Here is a 20,207-nt window from a genome sequence, read left to right on the forward strand (position 1 = left end):
AACTGCACTAACCAAGATGAAGTTATTTTTTGCAGTGGTCCATGTGTCAAAATACCTGGCAGGCAGTAGTACCATGTGCTGGGGTCTAAAACAGCTTGGCACTCTGGACCAGATGGGGGAAATGTAAATTATAGCTGCTCATTCCTTGGATTAACAGTGAGCTAACCATGGTTACTACCCTCTTCAAAGGACTTTTGTAACCATATATGACACTGGTGCCAGTACCTGACCTTGTCCCCAAAGGCCCATGATATATATATATTTAACAGCTTTCAGAAAGGAAATGAGAACGTCAACAATCATTTCCAGTTTGTAGGATCAACAGCTTCAGTGGGACATGCCAATATAAGCAGAAGTAAAACTTTCCCCCAAGCGTTTTAATCCACTGGGAATGTGAAACGGTTTTGAATAAAATGATTCCTCCCACCTCTTTCCGATTTGAAGATTTCAAAATTAAAGTCTCTCATTAAAACTGAAACCCAATTCGAAAAATCATTATAAACAAAACATTTTAGTAATACATAATTAAACATGGCCCTCTATGAAATACATGCTTGCAAGTACTTGAAATAGTAGCCATCCACAAAGCTCATATACTTACAGGTTATGTTTTGCTCCAGTGAGGACTATCTAACATGGAAATACATCGGGCTCTACTGTTTTACAACATCCTAACCGAGAATAAGGCAATTTACATCTTCGACCAGTTCTTTGGGCTCTATTATGGACAGAAAACGTTGGAGCCCACCTTTGTCAGTTTCCATTGAAATAAATGGGACAAAGACAAGACAACCAAGTCCAACTGTTTGGCTGCAATCCAATGGACACTAATCGGGGGGAAAGTCTCCATGAACTCATTGGGACTTGCTTCTAAATAGACATGCACAGGGTTGTGCTATGTCCATTTGGACCCAGCCCAAAGACAATATTGGCTGATAATCAAGATCATAACCAAACCACTGTGTTAGGGAACAGGAGTACGCATACATTAATAGATTGCTATTAGAGTGGCATTCATGCCTAAAGGCAGATTGCAAAGATTAAGAAAACCTGTCCTATTGACAAGATGTCAAAGGCCCAGTTCTGATGGCCATGTATCAGCTTAGTTAAGTGTTACGACCGTGCACATGGTCTCTTCATACGTCAGCTTAAGTCAAGATGTGATCATCCAAACACACTCAAAAGATGTATACAGTGGTACCTCTGGTTACGAACTGAATTCATTCCAGAGGTCCGTTCTTAACCTGAAACTGTTCTTAACCTGAGATACCACTTTAGCTATTGGGGCCTCCCGCTGCTGCTGCTGCGCCACTGTCGTGCGATTTCTGTTCTCATCCTGAAGCAAAGTTCTTAACCCAAGGTACTAATTCTGGGTTAGCGGAGTCTGTAACCTGAAGTGTCTGTAACCTGAAGCGTCTGTAACCTGAGGTACCACTGTACTAACAAAATGCATTCATATGCAACACCAACTCTTACATCCCTAGTTCAGTTCACACAAGACAAGCTGAGAGCGGATGCAAATAGCCCTCAACGTTGAAAAGTACCGCTCCCACATTTTGAAAGCAATCGTCCTGGAGAGACTCAATACATTTTAGGGAAAAGGCAAAACAATCAAGTTACAAGAGTCAAGAGACCAATGATTCACCTCGTCAAACACCCCAATTCTAACATGAGCCAGCATAGGAGCCAACTCCTAGGGGCTGTGGGGGCTTTGCCCCCCCCAATAAAATATTTGAGGGGGCTTCCCCCCACCCCAAGTTGATGGGCATTGCCATTTAAATGGTGTGCCTCCCCCCACCCCATATTTTATTCAAGTTGGCACCCCTGGGAGCCAGCCAAACTCTTCCAAAGAGCCTGTAAGGCTGATCTGGAGCACGAACAGGTGATAATTGGGTGGGAAACATGACCACGTATTTCAACCCTGAAATCTCCTCCAAATCCAAAGCAAGAATGCAAAGTTTAATTTTTAAATATAAAAATATAACTTGCGGAATCCAAGGCATTTTGTGGTTTGACCTAATAGATGGCAGCTAGAATACAAATGTCTTAGGATGGAATTCAACGTCATGCTATGCTGAATGTTCCATCTGCGCAAGCAATTCTGCTTGCCAATTAGAACAATTTCCCCCCTCCTGCTGTTCTGGGGGTTCTCCCAAGCAAGAGCCAATTTTTGGGTGGGGGGCAGAGAATGGGGAAGGTGGCAAGAAGAAAGCCGCATTGAACAAGCCCTTATGCTTGGCTTCCGCTGACGGGATTCGTAAGATAAGTCAAGTCCCACCCCTTTACTCCATATTAATGATGTCCTGCTTAATTGAACACAATCCTCCAGTTCATTGGAAGGAATCCAGAACAATAAAACAGGCTGATCTTTGGGACTTCTTTAGATTTAATGAATGATGAAAGTTCAAGCTTGCTCTAACTGAATCCCCAGAGTTTGGCTCGAGTCCTCCCACCAGGTCAGCACTTCAATAAATATTACTTTTACCATTAAAAATCAATAAATCAATTATCAAAGCATTTGTGCATGTGTGTTTGTGTATGTTTCTCTCTGTGTGTGAGAGAGAAATGCACACACAGACACATATATAAACACACAAGTGTTGAAAAAGGTCAATAGCTGCTGGGAAGGTAAGGAGTTAATTTGGACAGTTAATGCGTTCAAAGAAGGAATAACCACGGAGTCTACCTTCACGGCCATAATTTGCCCACTGGGCATGTGCCGCATCATCTCTACCACGCCATATGCACCGCGGCCCAGTTCTGATATCGGCTCCAGGTCATCAGCTTTGACTTCAAAGTTCTGTGGAGAGAAAAGCCAAGAGAACGTCACCAGGAGCCAAAAAGTGTAGTTATCCAATAATAATAATACTTTCATTTGTACCCCACTCATCGGACTGGGCAGCTCCATCTCTAATGCGTCCAAACTGGTGGCTGCTCACACACATATATAAAAATTAGTTTTTTGATATATCATTTTCAACAGTCATTCAACATAGGTCACATCTTACAGTTTTTTGGACTTCCATCAATCACATCTGAAAATTTTCCAATTTTTTCACTTAATTTACATTTCTTAATTTCACTATTGCTTTTAATTATCTTATCTATTGACTCTCTCATCATAGCCTTCCTTACAATATTTCACATATTCCTCCTTACAAAACTTCTTGCAGTCCTACTAGCGTAATATGTTGATTACAGTTGCTTTTCAAATAGTTCACATATTTATTCCAGTCTTCTGAGAATCTCTGGTCCTGCAGGTTTCGAATCCTTCCTGTCATCTTATCTAATTCTGCATAGTCCATTAATTTCAGCTGCCATTCTTCTTTCATCGGTAATTCTTCTTGTTTCCATTTCTGTGCCAACAGTACTCTTGCTGCTGTTGTTGCATATAAAAACAATTTTTTGTCCTGTCTGTTAATATCACCACTTAAAATACCAAGTAAAAATGCTTCTCTTTTTAAAAAAAATGTATATTACAACATCTTTTTCATCTCATTATATATCATTTCCCAGAAGCCTTTTACTCAATGGATGACTTAGCTCTGAATTTCCAAATCTGTGCATACAGAGAAGGCTTGTAAATAAGCCCACAATAGTTACTAGCCCACTAAGAGTCTATTAGGCTAGAATTCTGTGCTGGCCACAGAGGGAGGAAGTTCCCTTCTCCACATGCAGAAGGTCAGAGGTTCAATCCCCGCCATCTCAGGGCACGGCTGGGAAGAGAGTCTTGCCTGGAACCCTGGAGAGCTGATACCAAGCCAGTGCAGAAAATACTGAGCTAGGTGGACCAGCGGTCTGACTCAGGGCTCATTCAGACTTCCTTTTGCACCGTGCTTTCCAGGCACGGATCAATGCTTTAAAGCTCTTTGGGTGCTTTTTGTTTCCTCCATCCTTCATCCAAGTGCTCTCCCTGGGGAAACCCACGTTTTACAGCTGAATCAGAGCAAGCATCAATCTGCAGGAAACCCTATTGCTCCGATTCAGCGGTAAAACCCAGGTTTTCGCAGGCAAAGCTCCGGAACTACAAAAAAAAAATTTCCCTAACTGGACACAGAGCCTCAAAGTGCGGACCTGGGCATAGAAATGAGGCACAAAAATCTGGATGAGGCTTCAGTATAAGGCAGCATGACCTTCTACTCAACAGATGGGAGTAGAAGAGACAGAGCTGAGGATACGCTTCTGTTCCTTTGCAGACAGCAGAGAAACTAACCAGACTAGCCGAGGAGGAAGAGAAGAGGTCTGAGCCTCCTGCGCTAACCTGCACACTCACCTGCATGCAATTGCTGGCTGCCTATGGCTACCATGGGAGGAGCTGTTTTTTTTTCCCCATGCAAGGCTGCTCTGGAGCACCGACATATCCTTACTTCTTCAAAAGTGCTTGGATGGATTTCATTATGCCATTCGAGTTCTGAAGCTGGGGGCAGCACCTCTCTCTTACAGGCATGGGTAATCGTTTCTTTAAACGGAGCATTGCTTTGACCAGGGGTCAGCAAACTTTTTCAGCAGGGGGCCGGTCCACTGTCCCTCAGACCTTGTGGGGGGCCAGACTATATGTATGGGGCGGGGAATGAATGAATTCCTACACCCCACAAATAACCCAGAGATGCATTTTAAATAAAAGCACACATTCTACTCATGTAAAAACACCAGGCAGGCCTCACAAATAACCCAGAGATGCATTTTAAATAAAAGGACACATTCTTCTTCTTATTATTATTATTACCCATGTAAACACATGCTGATTCCCGGATGGTCCACAGGCCGGATTTAGAAGATCTACCCATGGCTTTGGCCGTGTACACTTGTTCCACAAAACAGCAAGTTCAATGTCTATTTCTAGATTACATCACTATAAAACACTTTTCTTAAAAAATCAGTTTACTCAAAAGGTTCGAAGTGATTTCCCCCCCCCCCCTTCCAAGCAAATTTACGTCATCCCTCTCTTGCAACGATGTTCACTGGGGTAGGGGGAAATGTGTACACCTGCTGTGACTTTTGCACATGTCAACACAAGACAACACAAGACAAAGGTTAGACACATTGGGTGCACATTGCTTTCTATACCCACATTTTTATTTCATGGGCTAGACGACAAAAAGTTAAGTAGTTGGCACAGGAGGTTTGATCACCTCATCTGCAAGGATGACGACCTGTCCCCATTCCTTCCAGTTCAGATGTCTGGCTTGGCCACTGGGACTATGCCTGAATTTTACACACTCCTCCCTTGTTTTCTAGTTGTAGATAAACTACTATGGGTTTTCACATGTTGAGTCCTGAGAGGGAGAAACAGCTTTATTCTTTTGTGCCTTTAATTGCTGACAAAAGCGGTGGACCAAATTCCAGCTCTCTTTAAAAGACACTAGCTGGGATGAAGGGGAGATTTGCAACAGCAAATGCATGTACAACTTATAGATCAAAATCTGCTTCCTCTACGAACCTTTTGGAACATCTCTCCCTTCCAGGGACAGAAGGGAACCTGCTCTTCTTGGAACAAAGGCATTCTACATCAGACATCTCTTTGATGCAATACTGGGTCATTGTGCTCCAGATGGCTCTCTCACTCCCTCCCATCTCAAAACACCAAAAATAGCGGGGGGGGGGGGGCGGGCCTAGGTCTCTGAAAGGCAGACCTATAAAATGCTAATGAATATACAACATTGCCAATAAATTAGCACTCTGCAGCTTAGGTGTGAGACTGAACAGAAAAGGCACTAGTGCCCATCTGTATCAGCCTTTACATCAATCCTGCTGCATTTTCCCTCTTCTAACCAAGAAAAATGTCACAGATTTGGTAAGAACTGGCCTTCAAGCAATACAGTACCTGAAAAGGGACGTGGAGACTTCCAAATTAGAGAGGATGGGAGAAACACTGACTGACTGATTGTTTAATTTCCACACCATTTAATATATTAAACACACATTAAGACTAATAACTCAGGAGGTGTATATGGAGTGTTATCGGTTAAAATATTCAAAGATAAACATAGAATGCTATGGAGAGGGGGATGGGAAGTCAATGGGTAAATTAGAGGTATTGTTGATGGTAAAGTATGCAAACTTTTGAAAACTAAATTAAAAAATTATATATATATAAATACACACACACACACACACAGTTTTTTTCTAAAAAATGTGTAGGGGTACTCTCATTTTGACTCAAGAAAATCACCATTTTATAGTTCAAATTGGAAAAAATAAATACAGTAAATGGACAAAAGTACAAAGATTCACAAAATGTTTAGGGGTATGCGTACCCCCTGAAAAAGCACTACTAGTATATATATAATTCTGTTGGATCAGATCAAAGGTCCATTTAGTGCAGCATCTTCTTCCTCTTAAATGACCAACTAGAAGCCTATAGGAAGACACACAAACTGGACAAAAATGCGACAGCCCAACGGATTAAGCTTTTTCTCATCGCTACATCTGCAGCAACCGTGTGGCGTGCAGACATGGGACATTTCAGAACATATGGAATTCCTCCTTTTGCCTTTATACCCAAACAGCACTGACCAGCGACACGAACACCTGATGTTCTGCTGACAAACTCACATAATTCCTCTAAATAGGTGCAGTGGACCTGCTGGCTCACCTCGACGCTCGTTTTACTAGCGGTCCCCCTGCCGTAAAAGTTGAATACTGGGTCTACTTGAAAATTACGGCCTTGAGAACAACGCCTTGTAGCTTTCTTGCTTAACAGCAGCGAGAGCAAGTGTTTGGAGGTAGCTGCTAATGCTAGCCAGAGCTTAGCAATAAGCATTTGGTGCTGAGCAACTGTTGCTATTAATATCAGTAAGCAGGTGCCTCTGTAGAGATGTTACATAAAAAGCTGGAGGGGGGCGGGGTTTGGGAAACGCAACCAGGCCTATTAATTTGGGTTATTCCTTGACGGAGCAGTAGGAGTCACCAGAGAATGAGGCAATCTGCTCTTTTTTTTTGCAGGGGATTTGTATACAGGTCTTTTTCTTAACTATTCCCATAGTCAGATCTTTGAATTCTTCGTTTTTGTTTCTAATAATAATGATAATAATTTTATTATTTATACCCCACCCAACTGGCTGGATTTCCCCAGCCCCTCTGGGCAGCTTAAGGGACAGAAAGGTAAAGGTAAAGGTACCCCTGACCATTAGGTCCAGTCGTGGACGACTCTGAGGTTGCTCGCTCATCTCGCTCTATAGGCTGAGGGAGCCCGTGTACAGCTTCCGGGTGATGTGGCCAGCATGACTAAGCCGCTTCTGGTGAAACCAGAGCAGCACACGGAAACGGCGTTTACCTTCCCGCCGGAGCACTACCTATTTATCTACTTGCACTTTGACGTGCTTTCGAACTGCTAGGTGGGCAGGAGCAGGAACCGAGCAACGGGAGCTCAAACCGTTGTGGGGATTCGAGCCACTGACCTTCTGATCAGCAAGCCCTAGGCTCTGTGGTTTAACCCACAGCGCCACCCGCGTCCCTCTACAGTACATAGATAAACCTAATAAAATATCAGACATTTAAAAAAATCCTGATACAGGGCTGCCTTCAGATGTCTTCTAAAGTTGTGTAGTTCTTCATCTCCGTGAACATCTTATGGGAGGGCGTTCCACAGGGAGGGAGCCACTGCTGAGAAGGCCCTCTGCCTGGTCCCCTGTAACTTCAGTACACCCAAGTTAAAATAATGTAATCAAATGATGCCCATATATTTTAAATGGTACAAAAATGCATTTCAATATCCCACCCACCAAAGCCTGAGGACTTGAAACATATTTAAAAAAAAAAATGAAAGCTGGTTTGAATCAGAGCTGTAGTTCACCATCCATTAAATCCCACATGGAACAGACTTTTCGTGAGTCAGTTTGGGTTTCTCTGTACTGGTGGTCGAACAGCAGGCTTCCGTTTGATTTTGCAGCCATCTCACATGTGTCTTAGATCTTAAACTATTAAAAATATGCAAGACTTGACCATTTAGCTTGCATCTACTGCAGTCATAGGAGGGATTCCTATGACAACGGCACATCCAGTCTTGGACTTCACTTAACAGAACCGCAGTTCTATGGACGTGAATATTGCCTGTTCCAAAACACACTTAGCATAGCGAGCGTCACCAAGTCAAGCCTCTCTGGAGCAAAGGCAGATGGTTGCCTGACACAGTTTCGCGTTAACACAATTTGGTTATCATTTGCATCCCATTTTCCAAACTTAGGTGGATGCCAAGCAGTAACTGTTGGACTTACACGATATTCTTATTCATAAACAGATGCTCTCATGAAAAGCTTAAGTCAGCCGTCAACTGAATTTGTGGACTACGGGATGCTGCAATACACATTTGTATGGAGAATGCAGTGTTCGACTCGTGTCTGTCTTGAAGGCAAGGGAGCAATAGTGTAAGTCAGGGGTCAGCAAACTTTTTCAGCAGGGAGCCGGTCCACTGTCCCTCAGACTTTGTGGGGGGCCAGATTTTAGGGGGGGGATGAACGAATTCCTATGCCCCACAAATAACCCAGAGATGCATTTTACATAAAAGGACACAGTCTAATGATGTAAAAACATGCTGGTTCCCGGACCGTCCAAGGGCCGGATTTAGAAGGCGATTGAGCTGGATCTGGCCCCCGGGCCTTAGTTTGCCTACCCATGCTGTAAGTGAAGCTGCTTTTAAAAGTACAGTCGTGTGATTGCACAAACCACTGCAACAACTTGGTGTCAACCACCAAGTGGTTGTGCATAGTGTCATCAAATGAGGGCCTGCATATACCAGCCAGACACTCCCTAGCAGGGTCCCACATAGGTCTTACCATTGCTCCTGAGTAAAACAGAGCTGCTTCCTTGATACCCCAAGCAATGTGGGAGAAAATACACAGCTTTACTCCAAGAGCGTCCAAATACAAAGACAACATCAGCAAAGAGGTGAAAAGTCAAAACCTTTAACTTGTTTTGGTAGGTGAAATTTGTAATAAAGTGAACAGGTGAATCAAGGAAAGAGGGACAAGAAGCTCAATGACTTCTGTACCAAGGAATGGGATTAGCAGATTATTTATAAGCCACCCCTTAAATTCACTTCTTCCCAGCTGGATGCACAGAAATCTTTAGAAGCTGTATTTGATCGTCACCGTACCTTGTCGCCAATGGAGATGCAGGCTTTGGAGTCCAAATCTCTAGGTGGCCTGCAAAATAGAAAAAAAAGAAGGCCCAGAAAACAGATTAGGAAGGAAGTATTTCAGGGCTCATATAAAACACATACAAACACTTCATTTTTATTCCATCCTTTCATCCCTCAAGGAAATCAAGGTGACCCAGGCAAGGGTCCCAGGCATGGGGCAATCCAAGGCCTGCTTAGCTTCAGCGAGGCTGGTGCGCTGTACACTTTCTTTAGACCATGCGCCGGGAACCAAATGTGAATACATGTCATGTATACACAACATCAGAATTAGCCAAGGGTCACTCGGAAGGAGGAGTCTTTCCCATTTTTAATCCAACTTCCTGGTAAGAAATATGGTTAACAATTGCAGCTACACTTCTGGGAATAACAGGTTTGGAATTGCCCAAGGAAGATGTTAAATTATTTTTGTATGCCACAACTGCAGCAAGAATTTTGTTAGCGAAGAATTGGAAAACACAGAAAGTACCAACAGTGGAAGATTGGCAGATGAAGATGATAAGATTTTTCGGAGCTGGTCAACCTGACTGGAAGAGTCCGCGACCAGAAGGAGGAGGAGTACCAGCAAGACTGGATGAAATTTAAAGACTATTTAGCTAAATATGTTAAGATAACTTAATTGGAAAAGCTTGCAAATAATAGTTAGACTTAGGATTTAAATATGTAAGGATAAGATTTAAGATGTTTAAAGTTAAATCAGAAAGAATGAAAGATTTTAAGTGATTAAGTTAATTTTTTGAGAAAATCAATTTTGGGAAACTGTTAAAATGATATATAATGAAATTCAACCAAGGGGATTTGAGGAAGTCACTTAATAATGTTACCAAGATTTAAACAGGATGTATGTATGTTTGTTTGTCTGTTTGTTTGTTTTGAATTTTTGGAAAACCAATTAAAAAAAATTGGGGGGAAAAACAATTGCAACTACTATCTACAAAGGGAGAAGTAGACAATTTTCACAAGCTGTCAAGACCCTCATGAGCGGCTTTTTAAAACAGCTTTCCAAAGAGAAAGCTCGGTCTCTCCCTCCCAAGTGACAAGCCCCTCCTTCTTGCCTACAGAGTTTTTCTGACACGCATTCCCCTTTCTAGCTCAAAATGGTGGCAGGCAAGGAACACCCCCAGTAGCAATACAAACACATATTGGGTTGAACCAGACCCTGAATGATCCTAAAGCTGATCTGAAATGGGCCTGTGGCGGACTCAAAATATTTCACCTCCAAATTCCAGCCCCCATTTTGGAATTTGCCACTCTTTTTCTCTCACCCCGCTGCAATAGCTATTTTTAGCGCCCGCTCCACCTTAGAAATCACTGGTTTGGGGTTTCTCTACTAAGAAAAAACAAGGCTGCAAAAATTACACGGTGCAGTAAGAAACTAATGAAGTCAGGTAACCCCCAGCAAAAGCCAACATCTTTTCCATAAATAAGAAATACTCTTCTATTTATAGGCAGCCTGTAAAAAAAGACTGTATTTATCTTGTATTAATCTGCACCAGAAATAGCTAAGACCAAAGTGAGCAATGCTGAGCTTTGCCATAAATCCCTTCTTTCTGATGGAACATAAAGGGTCAGTCATGCTCCTGTTTTGCAAATGACTCCTAATCCAATACGTAAGGAGGCGCTCAGCTAAATTGCCCAAGTAAAACCACAACCAGTGTACCCCATGGGTTTAACATATATGCCAGCTTGCACGGCACCTCTTTTTTTTATATATAAAAGTGTGCCCTATAACGCTCCCTCAGACTATCTACAGCCAAAAATAAATGGGTCATTGAATGTGACCATTGTGACAATCTTCAATAAAAGTTTTCTTTTCTTTTTTAAAAAGTATGCTTCAAAAGCTCTTGCTCTGATAGATTGCAAATCTTTTATTTATTCATTATATACCACTTACTCATCGAAGCCTTTAATCGCATAATAGGAAAGCAGTCTTTCCTTCTAATAACAAACAGCAGCTTGTGGATGCAAACTGCTAAATTAAGCTATACTTCCTTCTATAAAGGTAAAGGGACCCCTGACCATTAGGTCCAGTCATGGCCGACTCTGGGGTTGCGGCGCTCATCTTGCTTTATCGGCCAAGGGAGCTGGCGTACAGCTTCCAGGTCATGTGGCCAGCATGACTAAGCCGCGTCTGGCGAACCAGAGCAGCGCACGGAAATGCCGTTTACCTTCCCGCCGGAGAAGTACCTATTTATCTACTTGCACTTGGACGTGCTTTCGAATTGCTAGGTTGGCAGGAGCAGGGACCGAGCAACGGGAGCTCGCCACGTCGCGGGGATTCGAACCGCCGACCTTCTGATCGGCAAGCCCTAGGTGTGGTTTAACGGTAAAGCTAGGCATTGTGGTCAACATGTGGAAGCTTGTTCTCTAGCCTGTGGAGCAATGGGTGGGGGATGTAGAACTTTGTGGCATCACCACACAAGGCGAGTTCAACTAGATATTAAAAGGGGAGGACAGAGTAAGTAGACATTTGATGGCTGTTTATAGGAGCAGCCGCACTTTTTGATATTGCTAAGCCCGAGCCTTAAAAAAAAAGTACCTTTGGTACTATAATCCCACTACTTCGACTGAAGGACAGGAAGATGATTTCATTTGCTGACAGTGCCAGCTGTAATCCTTTTCCAATCCTAAAAGTTGTGCTCTGGAAATCTCATTCCATTCCAGCAAGTCTACAGAATCTCCATTTCTGGCTCTGCATGAAATCTCTCTGAAAATCTCTCCACATCACTTTCTCTATCCTAGGCAGTCCTCTCTTATGGGCATATTTTAACATCACCCTTTGAGGTGTCCTGGCATTTGACTTTCTAATGCTACAGACCCATGTATGTACCTGTGGATGGCATAGGCATGGCCCCTTGAAAGATCAAAGGAAGATCAGGGGTGGGAGATGGAAAATTGCCCTCCATAAGGTAATTAAAAGCCCTCCTAAGAGAATCTTCTGTCTTAATAAGTCCTTTCATTGACTGCAAGGGCAGTCTCAGGTTCCTGGTGGAGATCAAGCTTCATTTCACTGTTTCGAGTTGTGGGGAGATTGTGGGAAGAGAGGAGGGGGGCAGAAAATGCTAAGCCTTGAAGACTGTGTTCAAAGAGGCACCATAAGCTAAAACAGACCCCCTTTTTAAGAGAGAGGCATGCAGCAAACACAGTACATGAAAGAGAAAATAACAGGGCATTGCCCAGTGCCAGACAGGGCAGATTAGAGAGGAAAGCCTCCTTGACATAACCCATATCTTACCTTGGTACAATGAGAAAAGTTGAGAGTCTGTTGTGCTACCTAAAGAACTGTCAGGGGGCCATCGGGTAACAAGCAATTCACCAAATTTCAAGGATCCAAGATACGCATCATGAGGCTGCCAAGACTAAGCAGGTTTATGTATTTTATCTGGAAGCAATGGAACCGACTTCCAAGGAAATCTGGTTAGGATAAAGGTGAGCACACTTTCCGGGTGAAGGACAGGTGGATCTAGAAAAACTTTTCTCTTTCTTTCTTTCTTTCTTTCTTTCTTTCTTTCTTTTCTTCCTTCCTTCTGCTTTCTCTCTCTCTCTCTCTCTCTCTCTCTCTCTCTCTCTTTCTATCTCTCTCTCTCTTTCTTCCTCCCTGATTATTTTCTCAGTTGGCACAGCAGCCAGCTGTCCACTGTTCCCAGAGTTTACTCCGTTTACACAAGGTGCAAGGTCTGTGATGGGTCATTTGACAACTCAATAATCTCAATCTTGCAGCCAAGAGCTTGTGAGATATGGTATATTAAAAAAAATCTGAGAATCTCTTTCACCAAACCCAGAGATCCTGACCCTACGATCCGGCATAAAGATTTAATTCTTTTTCTACTGGTAGCTGCACATCTAGTGATAGAGTATCACTGGAAATCCCAGGTGGAACTACCTCTATCTGAAGAAATGTGCATGCACAAGAAATCTTATACCCAGAACTAACTTAGTTGGTCTCTAAGGTGCTACTGAACAATTATTTATTTATTTTTTATTATTTCCTCCAGAGATGTGGTTCAATAATATTTGGAATATAGCCAGTTCAGGGCGACTACCTTTGCTTAGAAGGGTTGCAAACGGGGTTATAAAGGAAAATACCTTTGATGAAACCTGGTCTCCCTTCTTTTTATATGTAAGGGGAAAAGAAAGCAAAGCTCTCCCACCAGCCTCACAAGCCTGTCTGTGAAGAACCTATATGGACTTGCCAGTGTTTTAAGACCATGTAAAATCGCATTGGCCTGGCACCTGCTTCGTATAATATAGTCAGGTTTTCCAGAGCAGATTTTCAGACATGTGGAGAGAAAAAGAAGGGGATGTTCTATGGTGTGGACAGAACTCTGCTTGCGTGTGGCACAGGATACAACCCTATGGTTTTCACCTTCTCATTGAAACACAGTCCCCGAAGTACTATGTTCGACTGCTTCTAACACACCCCTGAGCTTGCCAACAGAAAATGTTTTACGTCAATAGGCCATTAGGCATGCAAGAGTTGTTTCTCTGCATTGTGGTCTTTGTTAGGGAGCATTCACATCACCAACCTTCTTTCCAAAATCCATCTGAAATAAGCACTGCACTATATTATCATGTTAACTTACGCAGGTATGTAACACACATTTGCAAAACAACTTAATATTGGGCCATTAACTCTCTTTCTAAATAGCAAGTAATAGAAAAATAATTTAAAGTGTGGTTTCCCTTTCTCTATTCTTCACCACATTTGCTTTGGAATATCAGAATGCAGACCCAGTCTCTTTTCACTAACTTGCACAATTGCGGGCTTTTCCATTGTTTCGTCACTCCCGCGCCACCCTGAACACCAGCTCTATGAAGAATCCCATTTTGTGTACAATCGCTTCAAGCCAGGCGTCCACAAATCCACTTGCCTAGCCTTCTAGCAAGCAGAACCTCCTGGATCATGCACATCCCTGCCCTGGAGGTCTCACTTCCACTGCAGTTTTCAAGCAGGTTAAGAAACAGAATAACGTTCCAAGCGGCAGAAAGACTCCCGCTGTTTCTTGCTCTGTGTACTCTGCACAAATGGGAGAGGACCCTGCCTCACTTCCATGTCGAGTCTGCATTCCTGGAGGCTCAGGGAGGGGATTGGTGATGACCAGAAATAATAGCTGACTAGTACGCCAAGTTGACATTTATGAACCCCTGCTTCAACCCCCACCCCCCCCAACCCAACCCAAAGCAATCATGCTGAGATTTCAAGACATACGTAGAGCTCGTCTGTGGTTGTTCAAATGCTTCTTTAGGAATTTTCAGCCCTGGATTTTTCTTCCTGCCTGTGAAATAAAGAACAGAGAGGGGGGTGGGAAATAAGAACAACTTTTCTTCAGGTTTCAGAAACATCTTGCAGCACAGCGCTTGTTTGTAGTGCTTGATTTAAGTGCCAGGTCTAATTTGACACAGGCACCTGAATGCTGAAGAGGAGAGAGTTCAAAATACAAAGTTTCTTTGTTGGGATTCAGATTATACACTTCGGGTTCTAACTGATGCAGTCAGCAGTTCAAGCACACATCTGCATATTCTCAATGCTCCATTCAACACAGCAGAATAATATGGCGTCCTGACATGTCCATCTTGCCTTAATTTATTTTTTAACTCTCTAGCATTGCATTATATGGAGAGAGGAAATGAAAATGTGCAGGTGATTTTGGGGTGGGGGAAAGTTGCGAAACCAAAGTGGACACCTTTGTGATCATGTCTTCCAGTCAAAAGAGGTGCTGTGAAAGACTTTGCAGTTTTAAATAGCTCAGAGACCCATACCCTGGCTTTTCCTGATTCTTTCTGCTCCTGGTATTTTGAAATCCACACGAGTCAAAAATGAAGCAACATGGAATGAAAATTGCAGGAATGAATGAATTTATCCTAAGGGCAAAACGGAGACTTGGTTAGCACAGAAACTGGGTGGCTGGGTCTGAAGGAGTGAGTCTCTATTAAGCAGGCACATGGATCGCGCAGCAAGCAATGGTTTATACACTGACCTGCCAAACTCTTCTTTAAATCCCTTCAACCTGAACCCTGTTGAAAGGCTACTATGTTAGCCCAAACTACATTAAAGTATCAACACAGGAAAAACCAATAGGTTACACTAGCCAAGCCAGACAGGCATAGAAGCCAAATCCATAACAACAACAACAACAACAACAACAACAACAACAACATATACCTCGCCCATCTGTCTGGGTTTCCCCAGCCACTCTGGGCAGTTTACAGCACATATTAAAACATAGTAAGACATCAAAAATTAAAAACTTCCTGATACAGGGCTGCCTTCAGATGTCTTCTAAAGGTTGTATAGTTACTAACCTCCTTAACATCTGATGGAAGGGCATTCCACAGGGTGGGTACCACTACCGAGAAGGCCCTCTGCCTGGTTCCCTGTAACTTGACTTCTCGCAGCGAGGGAACCGCCAGAAGACCCTTGGAGCTGGACCTCAGTGTCCAGGCTGAGGTGGAGAAGCTCCTTCCAGTATACTGGGCCAAGGCCATTTAGGGCTCCTAGGGGCTGAGGTCCCTTCCCCCCCATAAAATGTTTGAGGGGGACCTCCCTCAAGTTGAGGGGAATTCCCATTCAAATGGGTTATCTGTGCCATGCCATGTGATCAATTGCACGCAGAAGGGCTTACCCCCCCCACTCCAATATTTTATTCAAGTTGGGCCCCCTGCAGAAGGTGTAATATGCAGATCTATTGCAGCATCAAGTTCCAGTTCTTCAGGGGAGGAAGTAGCTAGAGAACAAAGCCTCAGGTCAGGAGCACAGATGCGAATCCATATCTTTTGACCATTTTGTAGCCCACAATAGGGACACTCCCGGGGAGGCATGTAGACTCAGGAGCGAAAGCCATGCAGCCGGATGCGACAAGAGCAGAAAGCAGGTTGACTACAAATGGCAAAACTGCACTCTGTACTATGAGACAAATCCATACAGAAGGCAAGATATTTGAAGACTTGGACTGTCCTCTCCACAGTCGCCACAGAGACAATCTGCCCTCTGGGAAGGAAAGGAAAGAGGAAGGGAGGCAGGCTAACACAACATCAGGACATTCTCCAGTCAGACTGTCGCTTCCTTGACCCCTCCCCCCCCCACCGCATGTGAGAAATAAGTGTTCCTGGTTATTTTGGTGGTGCTGGTGGTGCTGGTGTTTGTGGCCCTGGTGCATCTGTTGTGTTTTACACAGGCGTCAGCTGCTTTGAGGGCTTTAGGCAGAAAGCAGAACACACATCTTCTAAATGGATAAATATGCACTATATTGCACACAGTAGGAGTCTTGTGGAACTGCATGATGTGCAGCATCAAGAATGGGAATGAAAGGGTTCACAGGTGTGTTGCTGGGGGGTGTGGGGATGCTACAAAATATTGGAAGGAATTCAACGGCATTTCTGTTGCTATTATGATTGTTCGATTTCAGGTGTCAGGTGGAAGGATCTCCTCCCAAAGTCAAATACAGGAACATGTGTAGAGAAAATCTGCAAGGCCGTTTTGTGTCTTTCCTCTCACCCCACCTTTTCGACAGCCAGAAGTAAAAGACTGGTGTGCTGGCACAATAGATACAAATCACATTACAGTGGTACCTCGGGTTAAGTACTTAATTCGTTCCGGAGGTCTGTACATAACCTGAAACTGTTCTTAACCTGAAGCACCACTTTAGCTAATGGGGCCTCCTGCTGCTGCCATGCCGTCGGAGCACGATTTCTGTTCTCATGCTGAAGCGAAGTTCTTAACCTGAAGCACTATTTCTGGGTTAGCGGAGTCTGTAACCTGAAGCGTATGTAACCTATAGCGTATGTAACCCAAGGTACCACTGTATATGCATCCCTGAACTGCCCTGAGACCGCCAGGTATAGGGCGGTATATAAATTCAATAAATAATAATAATACAGTAATAACAACAACAACAACAACAACAACAACAACAACAACAACAACAACAACAACAACAACAATCCCACTACCACACATTCGGTTTCATTTTGAACAAAATCAGGAAACCATGGTTCTCCAGTTCAAAGCCTTAAAAGAGGGCTGTTTGTTTTCAGCAGCTTCAAAATGATGGACAAACCACCACACCACCTCCTCAGGCGTCGATTGCAACATTCGTCAATTAACTCTCATCGTTAAAAAATGCTTCTCTCGATATTTAGCCTGTAGCTTCCAGTCATTGCAACATGTCTGGGTTGGCAAAAATAAAGGTGCCACTCTACAAACACATACCTTCATTTGCCCAAGTAGCTGGAAATTACAGGTTGCTAGGGAGCACAGAGAACAACAAACCCCTTTAAAAAAATCCAAGTCAAATTCAACTGTAACAATGGGAATAAGGGCGGGGGGGGGGGGGGAAGGAAGTATATTCCCAGCATGGCCTGCAATGAGGAGATTTGGGGTAGGGTGGGAATAAAATCAAGTCTTGGATTTCCTTTTTTTAAGAAGATATTCGCTGTTTCAGGGCCCACCATACCCCTTGTGACTTTAATGTCTTTTAAACTGTGTATTGTGTTTAGTATCTTGTTTCTAAATTGCTGCAACATACCCCCAGTGAAGAAACAAAAAACAAACAAAAAAGAAATGATGTGGTCAAGTGTTTACACACCTTCAGAATGTCATGGTTCAGTCAGTACAGGCCCAATACATTTTGCGGCCTAAAGTGTTATGACCCAGGGATCAGGCTCCGCATCCTGAGGGGAAGAAGTCATAGATTCAGAGGACATCTCTGACCAGGGACACAGAGTGCCCTCTAAAACAGCCTATGGCATCCCTGCCCTCTCAAAAATCCAAACACCAGAGAAGCTTGTGATACCTCTCTGGCCTGAAGAGTTTGCATTACCCTCTTCAGGGTTCAGTCATTTGTAACCAGCACGCAATTTCCCAGTGTATGCACAGAGTTGCACAGGGTGCTGTCCAGGGGCAGACGAAGTGGGGGGCGGGCCACCCCGGGTACCACTCTGGGTGACAAGATGGCCCCTGCCTCCCCCCAACTGTAGAGGCCGAGGGCACGTGCAGTCAGTATGGGCGCCACTCGTGCGGCATCCATACAGGCTGCCACTGCTGCGTGTGCGCACTCCATATGGGATGCCGCACATGCGCAGTTCATCCAGGATGCCACACGTGCGCAATCCGTACGGATGTTGTGTGTGTGCCACCGAGTGGTTCGCCCCGTCCCTCAACGTCCCGCCCCGGGTGCCAGAGAGGGTTCCTCCGCCACTGTCCCTTTTTAAAAATTAAAAAAAGCCTCAATGAATTATCACACAAGCGGTACTCTCAGTCAGTGTATATGTATCTTAACTCTCCTTAATTTAAGATTTCAGTTATAGGTGCAACGAATACTTGATATTTATGACTTTTCTACAGAGACTGAATTAATGAACCACCGTTTCAGCAGGCTTACCATTAAGTTCAATAATGAAAATCAATAGCCACCCAAAAAACAGGTTGTCTGGGGAGGTTTCGCACCAATATTTGTGAGGGATTCGTTTGAAATAAGACATCCTTCCTCTTTTGTGTATACTGATAATTCCAGCAATTTATCGTACTTTTCCATCTATAAGACTATGTTTTTTTACTCTAAAATAATGTCTACACTGATAGTATCTCTCCCCCCCCCCATTTTCTTAAATCGAAGTCCCCCAAAATAGGGGGCGTCTTATACATGAGGGTGTTCTATAGGTGGAAAAATACGGTATATATCACTTAGCACTGTGGTTTCTATATCATATATCACCCACAAACACTATTACATAGCCATAGCAGGTTTTCCACCTTTGTCTTGACGCTTTAATTCCCCCTTTTGAAGTTGCAAGGTACAGAATGGATTCTCTTTACCTGCTTAAGAAAACGAAAGAGGCAGCACTGTGAAATACAGTGTGTGTGTGTGCGCGCGCGCCTGCTTCTCCCCTTTACTAGGTTTTTGGCATGTTAATATACTGCACTGATACTCCTCCAATCTCATAGAAATCCCCCTGATCTGGCAACTTGCCTTGACACCTGCGTACTTGCCTCTGAGCAAACCTGAGGACCTCCACTTAACAACCGTCTCAAACTGGCTCAGCGCCTCTTTCGTTACAACATCACAGCATTACAACAACAACCAACCAACCCTTTTCCACCCTTCCAGCCTAACGCACATGAATTCCTGCTTGATCTGCTAATGGTGTCATCTACAAAATGCTAATGACAGGGCAATGAGACGAACACGGACGTAGCAACCACAAAGCAGAAACAGACATTCCTGAGCCCTCTATTCAAGCTGACTGCAGCTAGGCCATGCTTCCATTCATCTTGGAGACTATCAAAAAACAACAACAGCCAGGTAGGAAAGATTCCCACCATCCACGGGTGTGAAAGGTTCACCAGAGGAACAATGAGGCCCGCTTCCTGCATTATCCTTTCCTACAGACACTGATTTCCATTATTTCCCATTGCTCACATCAGCTGCCCAACCCACCTATCTGGGATACTAAACATATTTGCGTCAAAATATGACTGCGGTTTCCTGTTCGGCCAACAGATAACATACAGAGCAGCCCAAAGGCTAGCCCTGGTAGGAGTTCAAAAGACAGAAAACTTGGGTCAATATTAGCAGTTTTTAAAATTTTGTTTGTGGGACGGTACTAGAAGAGTAAGTACCAAGGAAAGGGATTTAGTCTTTCAGCTGTGATTGGTTTTTGTCGCTGGTATGTCTTAAGTGAATGCAGTTTGCAGGCAGCTCTCAACTTACACAGGGGCTACATTTTGGAAATAGTGCGTAAAATCGTGCACAGTCACACAGAAAAAGTGGGGGAATGGGTTCAATTGTGGGTGGGACTGTCAAAGTCATTTTCCCGAATGCTCGCCCCAATTTAAAATGAAAGTAATCTTTCTGTCAAGCACGTAAAGCAGTGTTCGAAACACCCACTGTTCTAGGCGCATTTTGCGAGAGGGAATTTCATTAGTGTGAGCAGTTTCTGAGCTCTGGGCACCGTACTGCGCTTAAGATTTTAGATTAAAACTGCAGAGTGGAAGGAAAGGAGGACCTTTTTCTGCCTCCCCACTTCCAGCTATTCTCTGAAGACTGGAGAAGAGACCCTCTTAAGAGTATTG

The 20,207-nt window shown here is 43.6% G+C and overlaps 1 protein-coding gene across 2 annotated transcripts in view; it reads right to left on the reverse strand.

The window, feature by feature from the left end:
* The window catches only part of MAP2K6 (mitogen-activated protein kinase kinase 6), a 73,613-nt gene that overhangs the window by 23,846 nt on the left and 29,560 nt on the right, over positions 1-20,207 (reverse strand). For both annotated transcript variants that reach the window (XM_083598940.1, XM_083598941.1), the window contains exons 2-4: positions 14,346-14,412; positions 9,095-9,143; positions 2,687-2,800 (exon numbers count right to left, since the gene is read on the reverse strand). In XM_083598940.1, the coding sequence (XP_083455066.1) occupies positions 2,687-2,800; positions 9,095-9,143; positions 14,346-14,412 (230 nt within the window). The remainder of the gene's footprint in view (positions 1-2,686; positions 2,801-9,094; positions 9,144-14,345; positions 14,413-20,207) is intronic.

Source organism: Podarcis filfolensis (genome assembly GCF_964270895.1).
Source record: "Podarcis filfolensis genome assembly, chromosome: 2".
In the NCBI taxonomy this organism is placed as follows: domain Eukaryota; kingdom Metazoa; phylum Chordata; class Lepidosauria; order Squamata; family Lacertidae; genus Podarcis; species Podarcis filfolensis.